The 19,722-nt window shown below is 45.4% G+C and overlaps 1 protein-coding gene across 8 annotated transcripts in view; it reads right to left on the reverse strand.

The window, feature by feature from the left end:
- The window catches only part of ZBTB38 (zinc finger and BTB domain containing 38), a 55,891-nt gene that overhangs the window by 12,161 nt on the left and 24,008 nt on the right, over positions 1–19,722 (reverse strand). The window contains exon 1 of one of the 8 annotated variants that reach the window (XM_089911064.1): positions 6,263–8,361. The exons of 5 other annotated variants lie outside the window; for them this stretch is intronic. In XM_089911064.1, the coding sequence (XP_089767190.1) occupies positions 6,263–6,265 (3 nt within the window). In that variant the 5' untranslated portion in view covers positions 6,266–8,361. Of the gene's footprint in view, positions 1–3,742; positions 5,326–5,363; positions 6,197–6,262; positions 8,362–19,722 lie in introns of those variants that run through there. 2 more of the 8 variants (XM_089911065.1, XM_022582640.2) reach the window with 2 other exon arrangements.

Here is a 19,722-nt window from a genome sequence, read left to right on the forward strand (position 1 = left end):
ACCCACAGAACAGGGACTCCCTATACGGGTCCTTTCCTCATCACTCGGGAGGATTTCTACGCTCCGTATGAAGCTTTAGAAGAAAAACTGTATTTCCTCTTGAGGTTCTTCTTCTATCCTCGCCCCTAGCTCCGCTGCCGGGCAATTCCTATCATTCACTCATCTCAGATGACACCTCCTCTGGTCAGCCTCCTTCCTCACGGATTTCTAGTTTGGGGTTCCTACCTTTATAGTCGCATGTAATGTTGTGCGTCTGTCCACATCTCTATCTTTCCCTGTTTGCTCCTTGAGCGCAGGGACAACCGAGCTCATCTTGGTACCCTCTGCGCCCGCAGGGCGGGTGCAACACACTGTTGATGTCGACAGTGAGCAGAAACGCACTGGCTCCTCAGACCCCAGGCAGCAAAGGCCTTAAATAACATACTGTGCTTAGAAAGCTTTCTGGTTTAAAGCTTTAAAAATTAGACCTAGGTGAACCCAAATGCTACTCTAGAGAAAGCAAAATTACCAGGAAAATAAAAATAAATTCCTGTTCTTTTTTCCCCCCCTAGCTTCCTTCTAACCTGGCGGTTCTCAAAGTATGTTTCATGGACCTCTGGGTCTCCCAAGACCCTATCGGCAAGCTCTTGAGGTCAAAACTGTTTTCATAGGGGCAGGACAGGAATAAAGACGCAGATGTACAGAATGGACTTGTGGACACGGGGAGGAGGAAGGGTAAGCTGGGACCAAGTGAGAGAGTGGCATGGAAATATATACACTACCAAACGTAAAATCGATAGCTAGTGGGAAGCAGCCGCATAGCACAGGGAGATCAGCTTGGTGCTTTGTGACCACCTACCTAGAGGGCTGGGATAGGGAGGGTGGGAGGGAGGGAGATGCAAGAGGGAGGAGATATGGGGATATGTGTATATGTATAGCTGATTCGCTCTGTTATAAAGCAGAAACTAACACACCACTGTAGAGCAATTATACTCCAATAAAGACATTAAAAAAAAAACCTATTTTCATGACAACACTAAGATGTCAGTCATCTTTTTTATCATGCTGACATGTGCATTAATGGTGCAAAAGCAAAGATGGGGAAAACTTCCGGCAACTGAACAAACATCAAGCCAGTAACACTTGGATTAAGGAGTAAAAATTATTCATTTTATTAAATCTTGACCCTTGACTATACGTCTTCTTACTGTTGTGTGGTAAAATGGGAGGTACACTTCTGGTGCATACTGCCTTGAGAAAAAGCACTTGGGTGTTTCTTTGAGTTCTGAGTTGAACTAGCCAATTTTTCTTTTCATGGAACACCAGTTTTACTTGAAAAAAATGATAAGACAAACCGTGGCTATTCAAATACGGGTATTTGGGCAAACACTTCCTTGAAAATGAACTAAGTGAGTCTGTCATTTCAAGGAAGCAGCCATTTTGTTGCCAGTAACAAGAGACTTTGAAGCAGAAACAGAATTTTGGAAAACCTGCATCTACCACAATGAGCTCAACACTCCTCAGTACATAATGATTTTTCTGATGATGTTGGTGGTGATGTAATGAAAGTGGTTTCTGGATACTATGCATGGCTCAGTGAACCGACATTTTCCAAATGACCAATGCGTATTACCAAAAAAATCATGCAGGGGCTAAAAGGTGTGAGAGAGACCAGTGGATTTAAATGTAACAAAGTACAGAAAGTTCACTGAGACGGATTCCATGTTGCAATTAACCTTTAAGAAATTCCCACTGGTAAGCTCTGGTGTAGTATCAAAGAATATCCACAATTAACTGAAAAGATTATTAAAAAACTTCTCCCTTTTCCAATTACCTAGTTGTGTGAGGCTGGATTTTCTTCGTATAACTCAACTAAAACAACACATTGCAGCTGAATCCAGAAGCAGATGTGAAAATCCAACCGTCTTTCTCTGAAGTCAGATATGAAAGATACAGCGTACCCTTGAACAATACAGGTTTGAACCACTCAGATCCACTTATATGCTCATGGTTTGCACTAAGTACGTACTATAGTACTACACGATCCGCGACTGGCTGAATCCACAGATGCAGAACTGTGGATATGAAGGAAGGGAGACTGTGCGAATTTTCGACCACATGGAAGGTCTACGCCCCAACCCCTGTGCTGTTCAAGGGTCAACTGTGTTTGCAAAAACATAAAACAATACCATTCTTCTCACTATATACAGATATATATATATAAGATATTTTTCATGTGGACCATTTTTGAAGTCTTTATTGAATTTGTTACAATATCGCTTCTGTTTTTTATGTTTTGGTTTTTTGGCCAAGAGGCATGTGGGATCTTAGTTCCCTGACCAGGGATCAAACCCACACCCCCTGCATTGGAAGGTGAAGTCTTAACCACTGGACCGCCAGAGAAGTCTCTCACTATATTTTTTGCTTTAGAAAATAGTTATTTTTAAAATATATTTTAAAATACATCATTTTATCATGTAACTGGGTTTATCACAGTTAATTTTCATAAGTTAATAGTTTTAAAATTCTCATTTAAATTTTTGAATATGATAAATATTGATAGATATAATTCAGATAAACAAAAGCTCTTTGGGTCCTTAAAGATTTATAAGAGTGTAAGGGGGTCCTGGGAATAAAAAGTTTGAGAACCACTTCTCTAACCTACAAGACAATGCTCAAAATCATTTTTAAAGAAACTATTCAGAAATTATTTTACTCAATAAAATGAATCATATATAAGCCTAAAGGAACTAAAGACAAAATAAATGAAAGTGTGTTGAAATACAAAGCAGAAACGCCCAGGAGACAGAAGGAAAATCCAAGGGATAGAGAAACAGACACACCTACAGTCACACATATACACACCCTCTACAGCTGTCTTTAATTTTCCAAGCGTGAAGCGATTGCTATCTATCACTTGAGTTTGAACAGGGCTGAAAAACAGGTGGACCAATTTGCCTAGTGTGGGCCTTCCCCACTACACACTCAGGTGAAAATTGTTCCTTGGTATGCAGGGCTGCTGCCTATATTCTGTTTGCACAATCTATCACTGCTTGAATCCTTGCCTTCCAAATCTCAAAGGTTAGCTTGGTCACAGCATTCCGTTTGCCCTTACAATTCTATCCATTCATCTACTAAATGAGCCCCTCCCCATTATATCCTGGATACTCTTCCTGGTTTTGAACTTGAAATCAAAGGAAACAATTCCTGACAATGATCCAACCAACAAATTCCAGTATTTCCACCTTAATTAAATCTTCTCTCCCAAAATTTGACAAGGCAATTTTACTGAAATACAGAGAAGTCAAAAAACTTAAAAATGATAGTTTCCATAAAAATTTTAACTCTCACAATGTCAACCAAAAAAAAAAAAATTGATAAACCTCAAGTTGTTTAACCAGTGTAACTATTATGTAGAACTTTATAGACCTTGTTAATGAAATCTTTTATTAGCAAATCTTTAAGACATGACAGATGGAAAGTGAAGTAACCCTGTCCAGTCTGCATTCTTAGTGAGAATTCAAGTCACTTATTCAAGGCCACTCTCCAGGGCCAGACTGATTCCCACTTTTCTGTATCTTCTGATCAGAGAAAAAGCCAAGAGCCCTCTTGCAGCACCTTGGCCGCTTAATTCCTAACGTACATAATAACGAAACTAAATCAACAGAGCAACTTTCTCCTCTTTCTACTACAAGTCTTCTATAAAAAGACACTTAGAAATAAAACCCAACTAAAAAAGAACACACTATGTTAGGATACTGACCTGGAATCCTGCAAAAGTCAAACTCACAGTCCATTTTGGGCCAGCGCAGGCCCCATACTGAAGTGGAATCTACTGCATGGATCTGCTATTCTCTGCAGAAAGTGTTCTGACAAAGGACACTGCTTCAGTGATCTGGCTCCACCATCCCACACACATCTTTGCAGTGCATTTTCTCATAGTCATGTTGGGTGGCTACGTCAGACCTCCTCACGTGATGGGGTGTTAGAAACACACGCATCAGATCTCGAAAACAGATTACAAAACAGAAGCCCTTTATAGAGTTCAGCTACGTCTAAGAAAAGGAAAATCCTCTTGATTTGCCTTCTAAATGCAGCCCAAAAGGAGAAGAGAAGAGCTGCATTTATCAGACTTTCATGCATTTAAGCTATCAGATTCAAGAAGGTGTAGTATAACAAAGGAGGTTTGTTTTTCATCTGAAATTCAGGTGGTTGGAAAGACTAACTTCAGGAAGCTACTAGAGTCCATCCAACAGAGAGGGGGATTGGCTTGAAACACCTTTACTGAATACATTATTTTGAATAGGTAAATGTTTGGTCTCCAGACTTGCAGTTGCGTGCACAGACTGTGAGAACGAGTATTATCAGATTCGTGGGTGATGCAATGTGCCCAGTTAAATATTTCCAGTTGCTAGTTTGGAAAGGTGAAAGGGGGAAAAGGTGCTTTCTTTTTTTCTTTTTGAAACACAGCAATGTTTAGGGTAGCCCTTGGGGTCATCTCACCATCAAGCTTGCCTGGACACCTGCTTGCTTAAGGAAGCTGGCAAACGGGCTTAGAGAGTCTATCTCTGAGGCCTTTCTTGTCTCCACCAAATTCCACTGACATTTAGAGATGCTAATGTGAAAAGGCATTTTAAATTGGAATGCTGTGCGAACTGAGTTACCAGAACGACCGGGACAGGGGTCTTATCCCCTGGAACTTCTCATTTTAGGGGTGAGCTTATCATCTAGAGTTGGTTTCAAAAGCCAAATACCATTTTCTTAAAGGGCCAGCTGACTGAATGGGCCTGTTCCTCTCAGTTGACCTCTACCTGTCAGGGAGGGTGGAGGGAAGAACTGTTGTACATTCTGGCTTCTGAACAACAATGAACCTCCTGCGAGTCACAGGATGGGTTATCCTAAAAAAGGACAGAGACCAACTGCTGCTTTGGTGTTAAACCACCTAAATCCACCTGCCATCGCACCCTTGTTCTCCACCCCAGGGTCCCCCTGCACCCCAGCTTTTGGGGGACTCCTGCAAGACAATGAATCACAGTTTGCATGGACTCTTTCTGGACAAATCAGAAATTGGGCAGAGAGGAGTGAACCAAGAAATGCCCATGAAAAGCACCACACCCAGTGCTTGGCACACAGCAGGGGTTCGATGGATGTGGGCGGGAATCAGCTTGAGAACTGTGTCCTCCTCACGTGTGACTACGGAGAGGACGGCTTAGGCACACAGTGCGCAGGGCGGCCTTTTAACAGCACAAAGGAGATCCAAGTCAGGCCCTACTTAGAGCCCTTCAGTGGCCATCCCCAGATGTTAGGGTAGAATCCAGACCCCTCGCTGTGGCCTGCAAGGCCCTGCACTGCCCACGGGTCCCAGCCACCCTCCCCAGACTCACCGGTCTCTCTGCCCCGCTCTCTGTGCTGACACTCAGGCCTCCCTGGGCTGACTCCACCTTCCGAGTCTCTCCTGGCCCTGGTTCCGGTCCTGCCCCGGGGCTGGCTCACTCATACTTCAGGCCCAGCTCAAATGTCGACTCAGAGGCCCACCCCATCTCTCTATTTGCTCCCGGCTTTACTTGCTCTCACATCACCTGGTTTATTTCCTTCATGTCACACACCTCAACCTGCAATTATCACATGTACTTGTCTGCTTGTTAACTGTCCACTGTACCTGCCAGGAAGTAAACTCCAGGACGGAAAGGACCTTATTCGTCCCATTCACTGCTGTGTCTCCAGGCCACAGGGCACGGCAGGCACTCGGGAAATATTTGAAAGCAGAGAGATTCACCCTGATGAGAAAAGCGACCTGCACTCCTGGCCCCCCTTATCTGTTCTGCCTGTTTCTCGTGCACAGCACTCATAACATCCCCATACACTACACAATGTGCTCATTATTCATTATCCATCTGCCTGCTAGAACTTAAGCATCACGAGGGCAGCAATCTTTGATTTTCTGTACTGACGTATATTAAGCACCTAGAACAGTGCATGATACATCGCAGGCCCTCAGCACACATTCATGTGCTAAATGAACGACCTGTACTACAAACAGATACACGTTTGTGAATCACCACTATATACGGACAGGCACTGTGAGTACTGCGAATTACAATTTTCATCTGTGTCAACTGCCCCAATCCATTTTGAATAAAATTACTTTCATCTGATACATTTCAGGTTGTAAAGCACTTCACGTTAATTTAATCCCCTTCATAATCCTGCGAGGAAGGTGCAGAAAATGGAGATACTACTACGAACTCACAGGGTTAAATGAATTAACAGAGTCAGGGCTCACCATATGGAAGCTGTTACTCTCATGCCCACGGTATAGATGTGGAAACTGAACCCGGAGAAGTGCCTCGCTCACAGCAGAGTTGTAATTTCTGAGGGCGGCGCCGCGCCCGGCCTCTTGCACTCTGCTGCCTCAGGAGCGTGCGCACACACGTAGCAGGAGGGAAGTCAGAACAGCTGACGCGCTGTCTCCAGCACACAATGGCTCTGCCCCAAGTTCAGGCTGCAGGCCGGCGGTCCAGGATCACCACTGCAGAAGCCCGCGGCCGGCAACAGGCCCAGGTGAGATTTAAGAGCTAAGGCCATCGGGGGCAGCCTGCCTGGGTCCCGTGCCGAGAAGTCACTGGGACATGTTGCCTGACATGAAGCAGGATCTGCCAGAGGGGTCCCCAAAAAGGGCAGCTGAGGATCAGAGTTCAGGCAATCAGACCCCTGGCCACGGGCGGCAGGTTCCCGGGGCAACCTGAGCATAGCCAGATGACGCGCCAGGGGCTTGGGGCCCATCACGGCCGGCCGGGTGTACAGTAACGGGGAAAAAGGCGTTTTCAAGGTGCCAGACGAACACGGAGTCAGCCATGGTGTCTGCCCCACAGCCCAGAATTTGCTAAACACCCAGCGCCAAGGCCTTTACGCTATACTCACACGTTGCCAACTTAAAATCTGTAGTATTAAAAAAAAGTTGATTTTTAAAAGTTTGTTGCCAATTCAGTCCAAGCACTCGAGAGACAAAAGCCAAGGATGTGCACTGCCAGGATTTACTAATCTGAAGCGAATGCATCAGGAAGATGAGTTTTCACTTTCATTTCATTTGGGTACTCACCCACCACGAGTACTTAGATTTAATCCTTTCATTACGGGCCTGGGGATGATACGGTCTCAGGGATCATAAGGCTCATGCTGGGGACTTGTCAGGCAGGATAAAGCATGAGACCAGTGGGTATGAAGCATCAGGGCAGCTCTAGAGGAAGAAAATCTCCAGGGTGGGGCCAGCTTTGGGAGCGAGCCTTCTCCATGACAGAGAAAAGAGTCTCCTGGCCGACACGGAGCTGAGACATGGCCAGTGAGGCTCATTAAAACCCTAAGCCCAAATTCCAGTATCTTTACTAAGGCATATAAGGTCCTCTGTGATTTGACCTCACTTCCTGCCACTCCAACCCACACCGGCCTCCTTTCTGTTCCTTAAATGTGTGAGGATCTTCCCACCTCAGGGCGTTTGCACATGCTGCTTCTGAAGCCTAGAATGCCTCTGCAGCCTAGGCAGCAGCCTATCCTGATCTCTATCCAACAATCCCTTCCCCCTCAATCAGGTTCATCTGTCCTATACTCGCAGCATACTCTTCTTTCACAGTACTTACTACTATTGTAATTATTATTTGACAAATGTGTGCTTTACCGCAAGAGTATAAATTCTGTGAGGGCTGTGAGGCTGTTTACCACAGTCTCCCCTAGCTCCTAGCACCACACTTGGCACATAACAGTGCTGATAAACCTTTATGAAATAAATGCAAAAACAAAAACCACCCAAACAGTAAGCTCTCTAGAGCCCACCATACCTGGCACTATCACCAAGCTTTCTGGATCCAGCATTAGGTCAACGCGAACTCCCCTACTATTTGTCACCTATGCTAAAAGGGAGAAACACCTTTGTCGAACATTAAAAAAAATCGAAAAGTCTGTTCTGACATTATAAAAGGAAAAAAGAAAAAAAACCACACACACACATATCAACTCTGCTGGCCTAAAGCTGAGCTGGATAAGACAAGCCAGGGCCATCCACTGCTACAAAGTATTTACTGCTCACACAAGTTAAAACAATGAAACATAGCTTTGAAACACTGAAATTGCTTACTATTATTACTTTGGCTCAAAGACAGGAAAAGAACACTCCTTTAAGCTCTAATGATATGCTTTGTTCTGTTAAAGACAAAACAACAGGCCCAAAATGGAGTTGCTTATGCTAAGCCCCATGTCACCAAACGGAAACTTAAAGTTTTGGCTCTTCCGGCAAAACAACCCAAAACTAGGTATCAGCTTAAATCAGGAATAGACTGATCAGGACTAGTTAGGTAATCTGCCTGACAACCCCCGTCATCCCCTATAAGGAAAGGAACCTTGCAATAATCAACCCACCTTTTTGCCTAGTATAATTTCCTTGTTCTGTTCCCTTCCTCCAATAAAATCTCTCACCTTGTATAGCTCTTTGGAGCTCCATTCTATCTGCTAGACTGCATGCTGCCTGACTCATGAATCACTAAATATAAAGCCAGTAAGATCTTTAAAATGTACTCAGTTGAATTTTGTTCTTTTGCCTTTAAGCTCCAGGGATTTGGCCTTTTGTCTACTGAGTGCTTGGACGGAATTAGCAACAAACCTTTGAAAAGTTAACTGTTTTTTTAAATACTAAAAATTTAAAGTTGTCAACATGTGGGTATAGCATAAGGCCCTGGTGCTGGGTGTTTGTAAGGACCCTGTTTCTGTATCTGTCCTCCCTTCAAGCACTCCCAGAGGTGTCCACTCTCTGTAACCACTTTTCAGTTCCTTCCAATGTTTCCCTCACTCGGCTTCCTCTCATGAGAAGCGGACCTGGAGAAGGTTCCGGGCTAGGTGAAGCGCAGCTGGGCTTGTGGGCTGCTTCTGGGTCCCCAAACTGTGGATGCTTGTGCTTCCTGGTACACGGCTCTGTGACCCACTCCAAAGGCATACACAAGCCCTCTTCCCCCATCAGGCAACCAACAGTAAGATGGAAAAGGCATTGTAATGTGAGCTTATAATGGTGGGTCTCAGTGGAGCCGCACCTCAGGCTCACCTGTGGAACCTCAAGAAGAATATGTGCCAGGTGACACTGTTGACACTGAATCAGTTTCGGGAACAGGGTCTGGGCAGGCAGGCTTGTTGCATCCTGCTGAAAATTACCCAGGTATGTTATGCACACGAGCTGGTCCACGACTTCTAATTACATTTTGAAGCATCAGGTCACTGTGTCCCCTGCTTGTGTTGGAGCCCCTCCGGGCAGCCTTCCTGAGGGCTGCTTTAAAGTGACATCGACATCCCGCCACAAATGCGCCAACATCCCCAACTCGACTCATTCTGTGAAGGAAGAAGTTCACCTAAATATGCCAGCCACATGCCATGCCCCCAACACCAGACGAGCGCATCCCTGTGCCCGGTACTGCTCTACACACTCCATATACACCATCCCGATGAAACCTCACAGCAACCTTATTTTGCAGATGAGAAAACTGAGACTCAGAGAGACCTTGTAACTCCACCAAGGTTATTTAGCCAGTGAGTGGTAGAGCTGGGATTAAAATCCGGGCAGGATGCCCCCAAACCACACTCTTCATTGCAGGTTCAGGAGCACCAAGAAAGAAAGCACTTAGCTTTTCCAGCTCTTTCTCGGTATCAAAGGCTCCTATGCTCACGACCCCAGCCTACCTACCGGTGTGTGAGTGCTTTGGCAATCGGTAGCCTGGACTTGAGCAGGGCTGCCATGTGCAGGGGGACAGGTCATGTCCTGTGGTACATTGTGAGGGTAAAGGGCGGGGCTGAGAGCCAGTCCGCGCTCTGCTTGGCCAGGCATGTACCCTGGGTGAGGGCTGCATCCCCCTGCCAGGAGAAGCCATTTCCCCGATATGCACAAAGACTCCATATGGACCACCAGATGGCCCTGGGGTGAACACTTCAGGGAAATTCAGGATTTTCCATAAATTTCTACTTCTATTTTCTCAAGAAAAGTAAACTTCAAAGTAATAGCTGGCACTCGTAAATATTATCATTTTGATCCACTTCCATTTGAAGGTAATGTTTATTGAACGCCTTACCACCCACCAGTTACTGAGTGTAACATAGGGGCTACCATGAGCAGTGGGCACAGCAGGGGCGGAGGGGGGAGATTAAAGCTACTGAACTAAGAGAGCTGAGGGACCCCAGAGCACTGTATTAGCCCACTCCTGAAACAGGGCTCTCCCGAAGGATAATCTGGGACAAGGCAGCCCATGTCCAGTCTGGCACCATGGCTAAGAGCCTGAACTCTGGTGTCAAGTGGCTCTCGTCACATTCTGGCTGTGACCTTGGGCAAGTTTCTTAAACTCTGCACCTCAGCTTCTTCATCTGCAAAATGGAGCTAATAATAGAATCTACCAGGTTAACGTGAGGATTCAATGATAATACCTATAAAGTGCTTGGCTTAATGTCTGACACGAAATCAAGCTTAATAAACATTAGCTATTATTAGTGTTACTATTACCAATTAATTATTATTAGTGGTAAATGTCAGCCGGAGCACATACTACCAAGTCTTGGCCCCCAGGCCCCAAATCTAGGGAACGTGAAATTCCTCAATGGCAGGGACAAGTATTCTATTTCACTGTGCACCCAGGATTCCCCAGTCCCCACCCCAGTGTTTAATACCCCAGAGGGGCTCATTAACTTATCATTCTTCTTTAATGCAGAGAGCAGTTATTACGTCTGAGCCTTAGGTCATATGTGGGCATTTAGTTACAAGTATCATTGAAATGATTTTCTTTTTTCAGTTGCATCATTTGTTAGCATTTCTTCTAAGCCTATGGAAGAAGGCATTAAAATTTTAAATAAGAATTATTCATGTTGGCTATTTGCAATTTATTAGCAATTCCAGGAAAAAGCTTGATAGAAAGGAAACTAAAATAATGTTTAAAACAAATACTTAAATCATCTATACATTTCCAGTCTGTGCACTTGTCCTTTTAGGTCAGAAGGTCACTCAAATTTGGCTATATAAACATGGCCAGGTGCTGGCTGCTTATGGGGTCACGTTCCTATTTTCGATATGCGATATTCTTTTATTTCATAAGAAAGCCTCCCCTGTGACCTGCTTCATCACCTCTCCTGTCTCTTTAGACTCCTGGCAGACCACATTTGCTCCTTTGCCCTCACACCAAGGTTTTGCGGGGATGAAGTCTTGAGACCTCCTCTCTCTTATTTTAAACTAGGAACCTAATGATATGTCAGTTTGGTTATGATTTATTTTAGAGAACATTCTGATGTTTCAGTTTTTTGATTTAAAAGTCTTTTTAGTTTATGTCTCAGTTTAATGGATTCATTAGGTTGTGGCTGATTCAGTAAAAAAAGTTTTTTTAAATTTGGGTTCAGTCTGGGGTTTTGCACATTTATGTGCTGATTTGGGATTCTGGTTCAAGCTTCCACTGATGAAAATTTTTGACAACTGTCAGAGGTAGTCAATTGTTCCGAGCTTTCCCCTTCCTGTTCCCGGGGCCGTCCTTTCTCCCCCTAAAGATATAGAGACATCTTTATCCTCAGAGGGTAGAGCAGGGCCCCTGCTTACATACTCCTGGGTTCAAACTCCAGTTCTGCCACTTAGTAGCTGTATGAATTTTAACAAGTTAATTAGCATCTCAAGACTTGTTTTTTTTTAATCTATAAAATGGATATAATAGTGCAACTTAATTCTTAATAGGATTAGAAGAGACAGTCCAGATAAAACGTAGTATCTCATTCTATTGCTCTTTTTGGCCCTGATAATTTCCCATGAAAATTCCAGAAAACAAAACAATTCCTACAACCCTTTTCTCTGGCCCACCTCACTATGATAATAGCAACCAATTTAACACTTGTTGGTTGAAAGGGTGTTGGAAGCAGGGATCATTTTGTAAGTGGGGATTTCCCTGGGGCTGAAGTGGAGAGATGAGTGGCCTGGAGAGTCCCCGGCTTCCAGGGCTTCCAGGAAGCCCGGGCAACTTAGCTCTGGGCAGGCTGGATGGTTAGGAGCTATGGGGCTCAGGCCAGGCTGACCCCAAAAGGAGGGAGGGAAGTTAGAAGAACATAATTATGGAAGGTAAGTGCACAAATAAATATTTAGCAAAATAAGGGACTGTGGGTAATTCATTAAGCATTCCTATACTAAGGTCTTGGGAGAATATGTTAATATGGGTACAGAAATGTAATTGAAAGAACAAATAACTCACTTTTAAAGAACAGGTACTATAACTGATTCACTTTGTTATAAAGCAGAAACTAATACACCATTGTAAAGCAATTATACCCCAATAAAGATGTTAAAAAAAAATAAAATAAAGAACAGGTACACGCATCACGATGTAATATAATATCAATAGAGCCAAAAACTGTGTACTAACAAATGCAAAATCGGTGACTCTTATTATTTGGGGGAGCCATGCATGCCTTTACACATATTCCCCCAACCCCCTACCAACCCCACTGTGAAGGATAAGCAGAGAAGAAGAGGCTGGGGTTCTGAACATCCAGAGAGAGCTTCTACCCTCGAGCGGCCTCTCTAGGGCCACAGGTTGCTCTTTCCAGTCTGGTAAAGGCACTGAGCAAGGCTGCCCTCGACCGTCATCTTAGCCCTGGATGAGATTATTACTCAGTTTCTTCCTACAGAGAAATAGCAAGAACATGGATGTGGCTAGCCTCACCAGCATTAGGAGACAGGGTGGGGGAAGGCAAAGCATTTTTCAGCTCGAGTGCTCTGTTCCCTTCACACCTTCAATCTCTTCCATCCTCACCTCTTGGGGAAGGGGGCCTTTAAGCACCATAAGGTAAGTTATGCTCTGAGTGGCAATCAGTACCAGCAAGAAGAAGAGGGGGCAGGGCAGAGTCCTAGACCTGGAGACGTGAGGCCGGATGCAGGATACAGGGTGAAGGAGGCCAGAGGGGAAGCGGCTTGGGGCCCCCTCTTGAGGAGGCCTCTGTACTGATGCCCTCTATCCCCTGCCCCGGAAACAGGACCCTGGCTGTACTGTACCACAACTCTGGGAAGGTCCGGCTTACTGTGTCACTGAGCCTGTCCACTGCTCTCCCAGGTGTCATGGGCATAATAATAGGGTTAGAGTCATAAAAGTAAATTCCCCAAGGCAGATCCTACCTTTGAAAGCAGGCAGCCCCTCTTCAAAACATGATCCCTAGACAGAGCCTTTCCCAGGCAGCAACTCTTTCAGGATTGTGTCCTGAGGTTCCTTTACATTTGATGATCAGAGTCCATCCCCAGTTCACAGAACCATGTCCACAAGACGGTGCTGAGTCCACACAAAGAGATGCTCTTGGGTCTTGAGTAACTGGGAATCTAGTCCCCCAAACCTTTCTCAAAATGTCAGATGAGGGAGCCTCCCTTCAAAATAAACAGACCTTGGGCGTTCTGGATAACAAAAAGCAAAGGGAGCAAGCTTCTTAGTGGAGTGTGCCTTCTAACTCCTTCTTAATTTGCCACAGATGGATTCTAGAGATTCTGCAGACCAGGGGTAAGGACCACTCCACCCAGTGGGAATTTCCTCCTCAGGGGAGCAGTCCAAGGAGAGCCCTCAACTGTCAACTCTGCCACGCGACAGCCCTTGGAAGGTTTGCATGTCCCTTTCCTGGGCTAAGCATCTCCCATTCCTTCAACTATGCCCTAGCAAAGAGAATTTTATAAGATGAGGAACTTTAGATTGTTTAGTCCAACGCTCCCATTTTAGATATGAGAAAATGGAGGGACGGAGAAGTAGAATGACTTGCCTAAGGTCTCATGGTGTGACCAAAACAGGTTTCTACACTTCTGGCTCCGCACGCCTTAAAATGCACCATACTCCTCAACTGGCAGCTGCTGGGACCCGCTCACTGACAGCAGGACTTTACAAAATACCTGACCTCCCTAAGCCTCAGTCTCTTCACATATAAAGTGGAGCAAATCATACACACCTCCTGGGGTGCTGGGGGGATTCAACGAGTATAGGAACACCCAGTCAGTGCAAGTGAACAGCAAATGGTACTTGCGCGATAACTGATTTTATTTATAATATACAGAATTTTTTTTTTTTTTGGCATGGGGTTCTTCTTTCTGTCCTCGTGTTCTTCCTCTTTGGCTTGCCAACTTCCAAGACTGAATTTTTTTAACTGATACTCAAAAACTCACTCATTCTGGTCAAATTTAATGGTGTTCACTTGGTCCATTATCTCTAATCTGTTGGAATATTTTAGAACAATTCCATCATAAAATATGCCTACTGATTCCTGAAAAATGATATGCTGACTCCCTCTCCAGGAACTTTCAGATAAGTTTAGGGTGGTGACGTCTGTGACAAAAAAGCTGTTTGCTATGCTCTCCTCTGGAGAGTGACAGAATGGGATTCAAGTTCAGAACTGTTATACTGATGACGACTTAAAAAATATTCTTCAGTCTATTAGAATAAAAGAGATAAAGCCTCGGCTTCATCTTTAAAGAGGAAGGAGGTTGAAGCCACACAGTCACGAAGTCACCTTGACCCTGTGAAGAGAAACTCCGGCGTCTCAATACATTAATATGTTTGGAATGGAGATGCTAGGACCCCAGGGTAGGTGAGCTTTTGCTCTGAGACCCAGAAAACCTCAGAGCTGCTGGGGGTGAAATTGCTGGGAATAACCTACGAGTAAAAGAACAAGACATCAAGCCCCTGGAGCTGATCTGTGGTCTCTGGGTTGGTCCTTGGTTACAGGTGACCCAACGCAAAACCCTGACCATTACATTCTCTCAGCTCCATTGTATCAATAAGCACAGCAAGACTCTAATTTCCAACCATCCTTCTCCTTCCACATTCTCCCTAACTAGCCTGGGCCACTTGTTTTTACCCATCCCAGCATCCTCAGACCCTGCCGCACCGGGGAATTCAGCCAGCCCGCAGCTGTTCCAGTGCCCATATCCGCTCACCCAGAAAAACACCGCCTTCCCTGTCCTGACTGTTCCCAAACGCCAACTTTCTGGACCCAAACGCAGCACAGAGACAAGAACTCCTCCCCTTAGTCCTGTTTAGCCCTATGTCATTTACAAATCACTTTCATACACACCATCTCCTCTCCTTTCTCATAACACCCCTGTGGGCTGTGAAATAATATTTCCATTTCAAAGATGAAAATGCTAAAGCTCAGAAAAATTAAGCCAAAATCCCAACACCACATGGCTTGTAACTGGCAAGGCTGGGTTTTCAACCCTGATCTTGTGACTCTGGGTCACAACTTCCTTCTAGCACACTTAAAAGACTATATTATGCGATTCCAAATGTTAGTAAATATAAACCACCATCTCATTTATGATTGATACCTTTAGTGGTTGTGTATTTTTTATGCCAAATTCAGCATCGAATGTGTACTTGCCACTCAAAAAACTACACATTAGCTATTTTTACCAATAAAACCAGTTTTTCCTGATCAGTCGATATACCAGACATACTGCTGACCAAGTGGTCATCTACACGTTCCCCTTCATATTCTCTGCCATTCTGCATTACCTGACCACACAGCATCTTGTTTAATTCATTCTGTAAAGTGGGAATGATACCTGAGATGATTACCATGAGAGTTCAACGAGGCAATGACTATAGAGACCTCAGCTAGCAAGTGCTCACTTAATGGTATTACATACTACTACTACCACCACTACTGCTACAACTTCATTACATTCATTAAAACCAAGTAGTTTTGTTTTCTAAAAAGTGCCTGATGAACCAGAAGGCAGCGTGGATACAATGATTCAGAGAAACAGAAAAATGATTTTGTCCCCTCGGCCTTGTTTAATCCTTTCTTTCTTTCCCTTCTCAGCAGCCTCCTGGAGCCCACAGTCCAATGGAGGAGACAAGACATGCAGACAAACAGCTCCTCCATGATGATGGCAGTGCTCTAGTGAGCATGCCCAGGGTTTTGGAGCAGGCAGCCTTAGGTTGGGTTTGCGGAAGGCGAGTCAGGGAGGGTGAGGTGGAACTGAGTCTTGAGAGATATGGAGCATTTTTTTGGAATCCAAGAGGGAAAAAGGCATTCTATTCTAGGGAAAGGTCAAGCAACGGCAAAGAAACAGGAAATGGAATGACGCATCTGGGGAAGGGCAAGGAGGTGGGATGTCTGTGGCATGGGGTGTGTGGGCAGGGCTGGGTGGGAGATGGAGGGCGAGAGACTGGCAGGGACCCAGTCGTGAAGAAAGCATCGACTTTGGACCTGATCCTCTAGCCCAGTAGTTCTCAACCCTTACCTGCACATTGGAATCACCTATGGGAACCTGAAAACATACCAACAGTCGGGCTCCAACTCGAGATTCTGGTTTGTTTGGTCTTGGGTGGATGCTAGGTATTGGGATTAAAAAGAAAAAAAACAAACAAACAACTCTCCAGGTGATTCTAACGTGCAGCCTGCACAACGGTGAGTCATTTACGAGATTTGAAGCAAGAATCATTTGACACATTTGCAGACACGTCATTCTGGGAACAGTTTGATGAGAAGGATGCCTGGAGGGGATCTAGAAAGAAGGCAAGGAGACAGGTGGGGATGACAAGGAGAGAAAGGGGTGAAAGCTATTTGGATGGAGGCATCAACTAGTTGGACCTTGGAGGAGAAAGAAAGAGGGAAGAACGAAGGTTGACACACCAGTTCTGTTGCCTACACGTGCCATTAACAGGTAAGGAACCAGACCAAAGAGCTGGTTTGGAAAGAGGATGAGGTCTGTTTTCCCTCTGAGGAGCCTGTGGAAGACGCAGCTGGCACTCTCCAACAACGGGCCTCCATGACAGACTTTGATGATGAAAGGAAGCTGGGCTGAAGATTCAGCTGTGCGGTGCACTGACACATAGGAGGTGGCTGCACACACAAGCATGGATAATGCCCAAGGAAAGCGGGTAAAAGGGAAATAGGGCAAAAGGAGGAACTTGAGGACTACCAATACTGAGAGGGTAAATGGATCTATCAGATCACCTGGAGGCTCTTACTAAAAATTCAGTTTCTTGGTGCCACCCCAGACTGATTGCATCAGAACAGCCACAGGGTAAGACCCGAGGAACTGATTTTTCACAAGTTCCCAGGCACTTCTGAATCAAGGCTAGGCTTGACACTGTATCCATTTCCAAACACTGCCGTAACAAACTACCACAAACCTGGGGACTTAACACAAGAGAAATTTATTCTCTCACAGTTCTGGAGTCCAGAGGTCCAAAATCAAGGTGTTGGCAGGGCTGAGCTCTCTCTGAAGGCTCCAGGGAGGAGAGTCCTTCCTTGACTCTTCCAGCTTATGATGGTTCCAGGGTTCCTTGGCTTGTGGCTGCATAACTCCAATCTCTACCTTCATCTTCACATGGCCCTCTCCTCTTTATGTGTCCCTCTTCTGTGTGTCTCTTCTAAGGACACTTGTCATTGGATTCAGGGCCCACCTGATAACCCAGGATGAACTCATCTCAAGAGCCTTACAAAATTTCCATCTGCAAAGACCTTTTTTTCCAAAAAAGGTCACATTCACAGCTTTGGGGATTTAGACGTAGCTTTGGGGATTTAGACGTAGCTTTGGGGATTTAGACGTAGCTTTGGGGATTTAGACATATCTTCTGGGAGGCTACCAGACGCCACAGCAATAACTCATCTGGGTGGATGGGAGAGGGGACTGGGGGCCAGATCTCCAAGCTAAGTTCCCCAACAGTGGCAGGAAGAGGTGGAAGAAAAAAAGAGAGCCATTTCAGGAACTGCTAAGTATACAGTTCCACTTCCGAGTCTCATGTAGCCCTAAGGACCCCAGGCCACTAAGTGTCCAGTGCCTCAGGCCATCTGAAAGTACAGTACAGAAAGGAAAAAAAATCACCACAATCATAAATTAACAAAATACTAGACCACATTACCCTCAAAATACAGGCGAGAGCTTTGAGGGGCTGAAAAGGCTTTTAGTTAATTCACTTCCTAAACTAAATGAATTTGATATGAAGCTAGGATTTCATCTCTAAGGTACTGTGGCCATTTTCTCCTCACCACCTTAGTAGCTTCCTGTCCAAACAATAAGCCACCATGGCAGCATGGGATCGGTTATTTCTACTTTTCAAAATGTTTCTTAGAAGCAGGCAATACTCTCGGTCACCAACATTAAAAAACGTTCAGTGGGCTTCCCTGGTGGTGCAGTGGTTGAGAGTCCGCCTGCCGATGCAGGGGACACAGGTTCGTGCCCCCGTCCGGGAAGATCCCACATGCCGCGGAGCGCCTGGTCCCGTGAGCCATGGCCGCTGAGCCTGCGCATCCGGAGCCTGTGCTCCGCAATGGGAGAGGCCACAACAGTGAGAGGCCCGCGTACCGCAAAAAACAAACAAACAGAAAAACGTTCAGCTATACCTCCCTTCTCATCACCTACCAGGGTCCCAAAATCTTCACTGAGACTGGCTTGCCCCTCATTTTTACACCGATATATGTTCTATCTTTAAAGTTCTACATTTTTACTATTTGTGTCGGCTCCCTGATGCACCAGGGTTGTCTGTCCTCTAATATAGGAATTTCCCTTCTTGGCAACAGGGTTTGCATGGCCAGAAGGTCAATAGGGTGGGGGGAGGAATCAGGTACTTTGTTGAGGTTAAGGTCACAGCCAGGGGACTGAAGCCTTCAGAATCAGATTCTTAGTGTGGTCAAAACCACCCCATCATACATCCCTACCGTATAATGTCAAAGGCACATCCCTCCCCAGCGTCCACCCCTGAGACTGTCCCAAAGTACCGCCTAGTTAGCAAGTCCACAGGGACCAATCTCTATGCAAGCCTGTGTCTGTACTTCACCGCGGTGTCTAGGGTAGTGCTCCCGAAACATCAGTGCACAGGAGTGAGCTGGGGATCATGGGAAGTGCATTTTCTGACACAGTGGGTTATGTATGTGTGGTCCATCTTCCTTTATGTCAGGGTGCTGGTGGCAGAGGTACACAACCAAGTCTAAGGTTTAAGGAAACCAAGTTTCCGTATCCACTGGGGAAATGACAAGAGTTATAATGGCGGTGATGATGCCAGTGACAATAAAAGCTAATGTTTACTGAGCACTTTCTACATGCCAGGCCCTGTGCTAAGTGCTTTGCAGACATTATGACTCACTTAGCGCCAAGAGAGCTGACGAAAACGAGAGTGATTAAAAGATGTTTAGAAAAAAGGGAAGACGTTATAAATTCCAGGATGTGCGGAAGGTCAACAGAGTGTCAACAGAGAGAGAGGACAATTCTCACATTGTCCCAGCCTAGGACGAGTTAGGAAGTTGCTAACTGCCTGATATTTCAGAAAGCATCCTTGGGCCAAGAGGTCAATATCAGAGACCAGGTATATCAAGATATGTCCGCTGTCCTCTGCTATCACCCCATGGCCCAGTGCCATCCAGGTTAGCCTCTGCAGGCCTGGCTCCATTCAGCTGCCCTGGGAGTGACATGGCCGGGTAAGGCGGGGCTTCCACTGGTGGGTCCTTCCTGTTCCATCCTGAAATGGGCACACTGAACGCTGGGCAGCTTAGTCAAGGCTGCTCTGTCTGATGCCTCTCCAGATGTCCTCCGACATACAAGCTGTGTTCTGCTGCTACAAATCACTTTGCCTGTATGACATGGACACACTTCATATCCAGAGTAGCTCCTTTATTTGCCGTGACGTGGAGAAGGTTCAACAGCCATGAATTTTTCTTGGGCTGGGTCTCGGAGAGCTCCACGCCCAATGCTCTGCAGGAAGACTGGGCAAGCTG

The sequence above is a fragment of the Delphinapterus leucas genome, chromosome 4 (genome assembly GCF_059928025.1).
Source record: "Delphinapterus leucas isolate spDelLeu-1000000601 "Yukka" chromosome 4, BTC_Dleu_Yukka2, whole genome shotgun sequence".
NCBI classification, from domain to species: domain Eukaryota; kingdom Metazoa; phylum Chordata; class Mammalia; order Artiodactyla; family Monodontidae; genus Delphinapterus; species Delphinapterus leucas.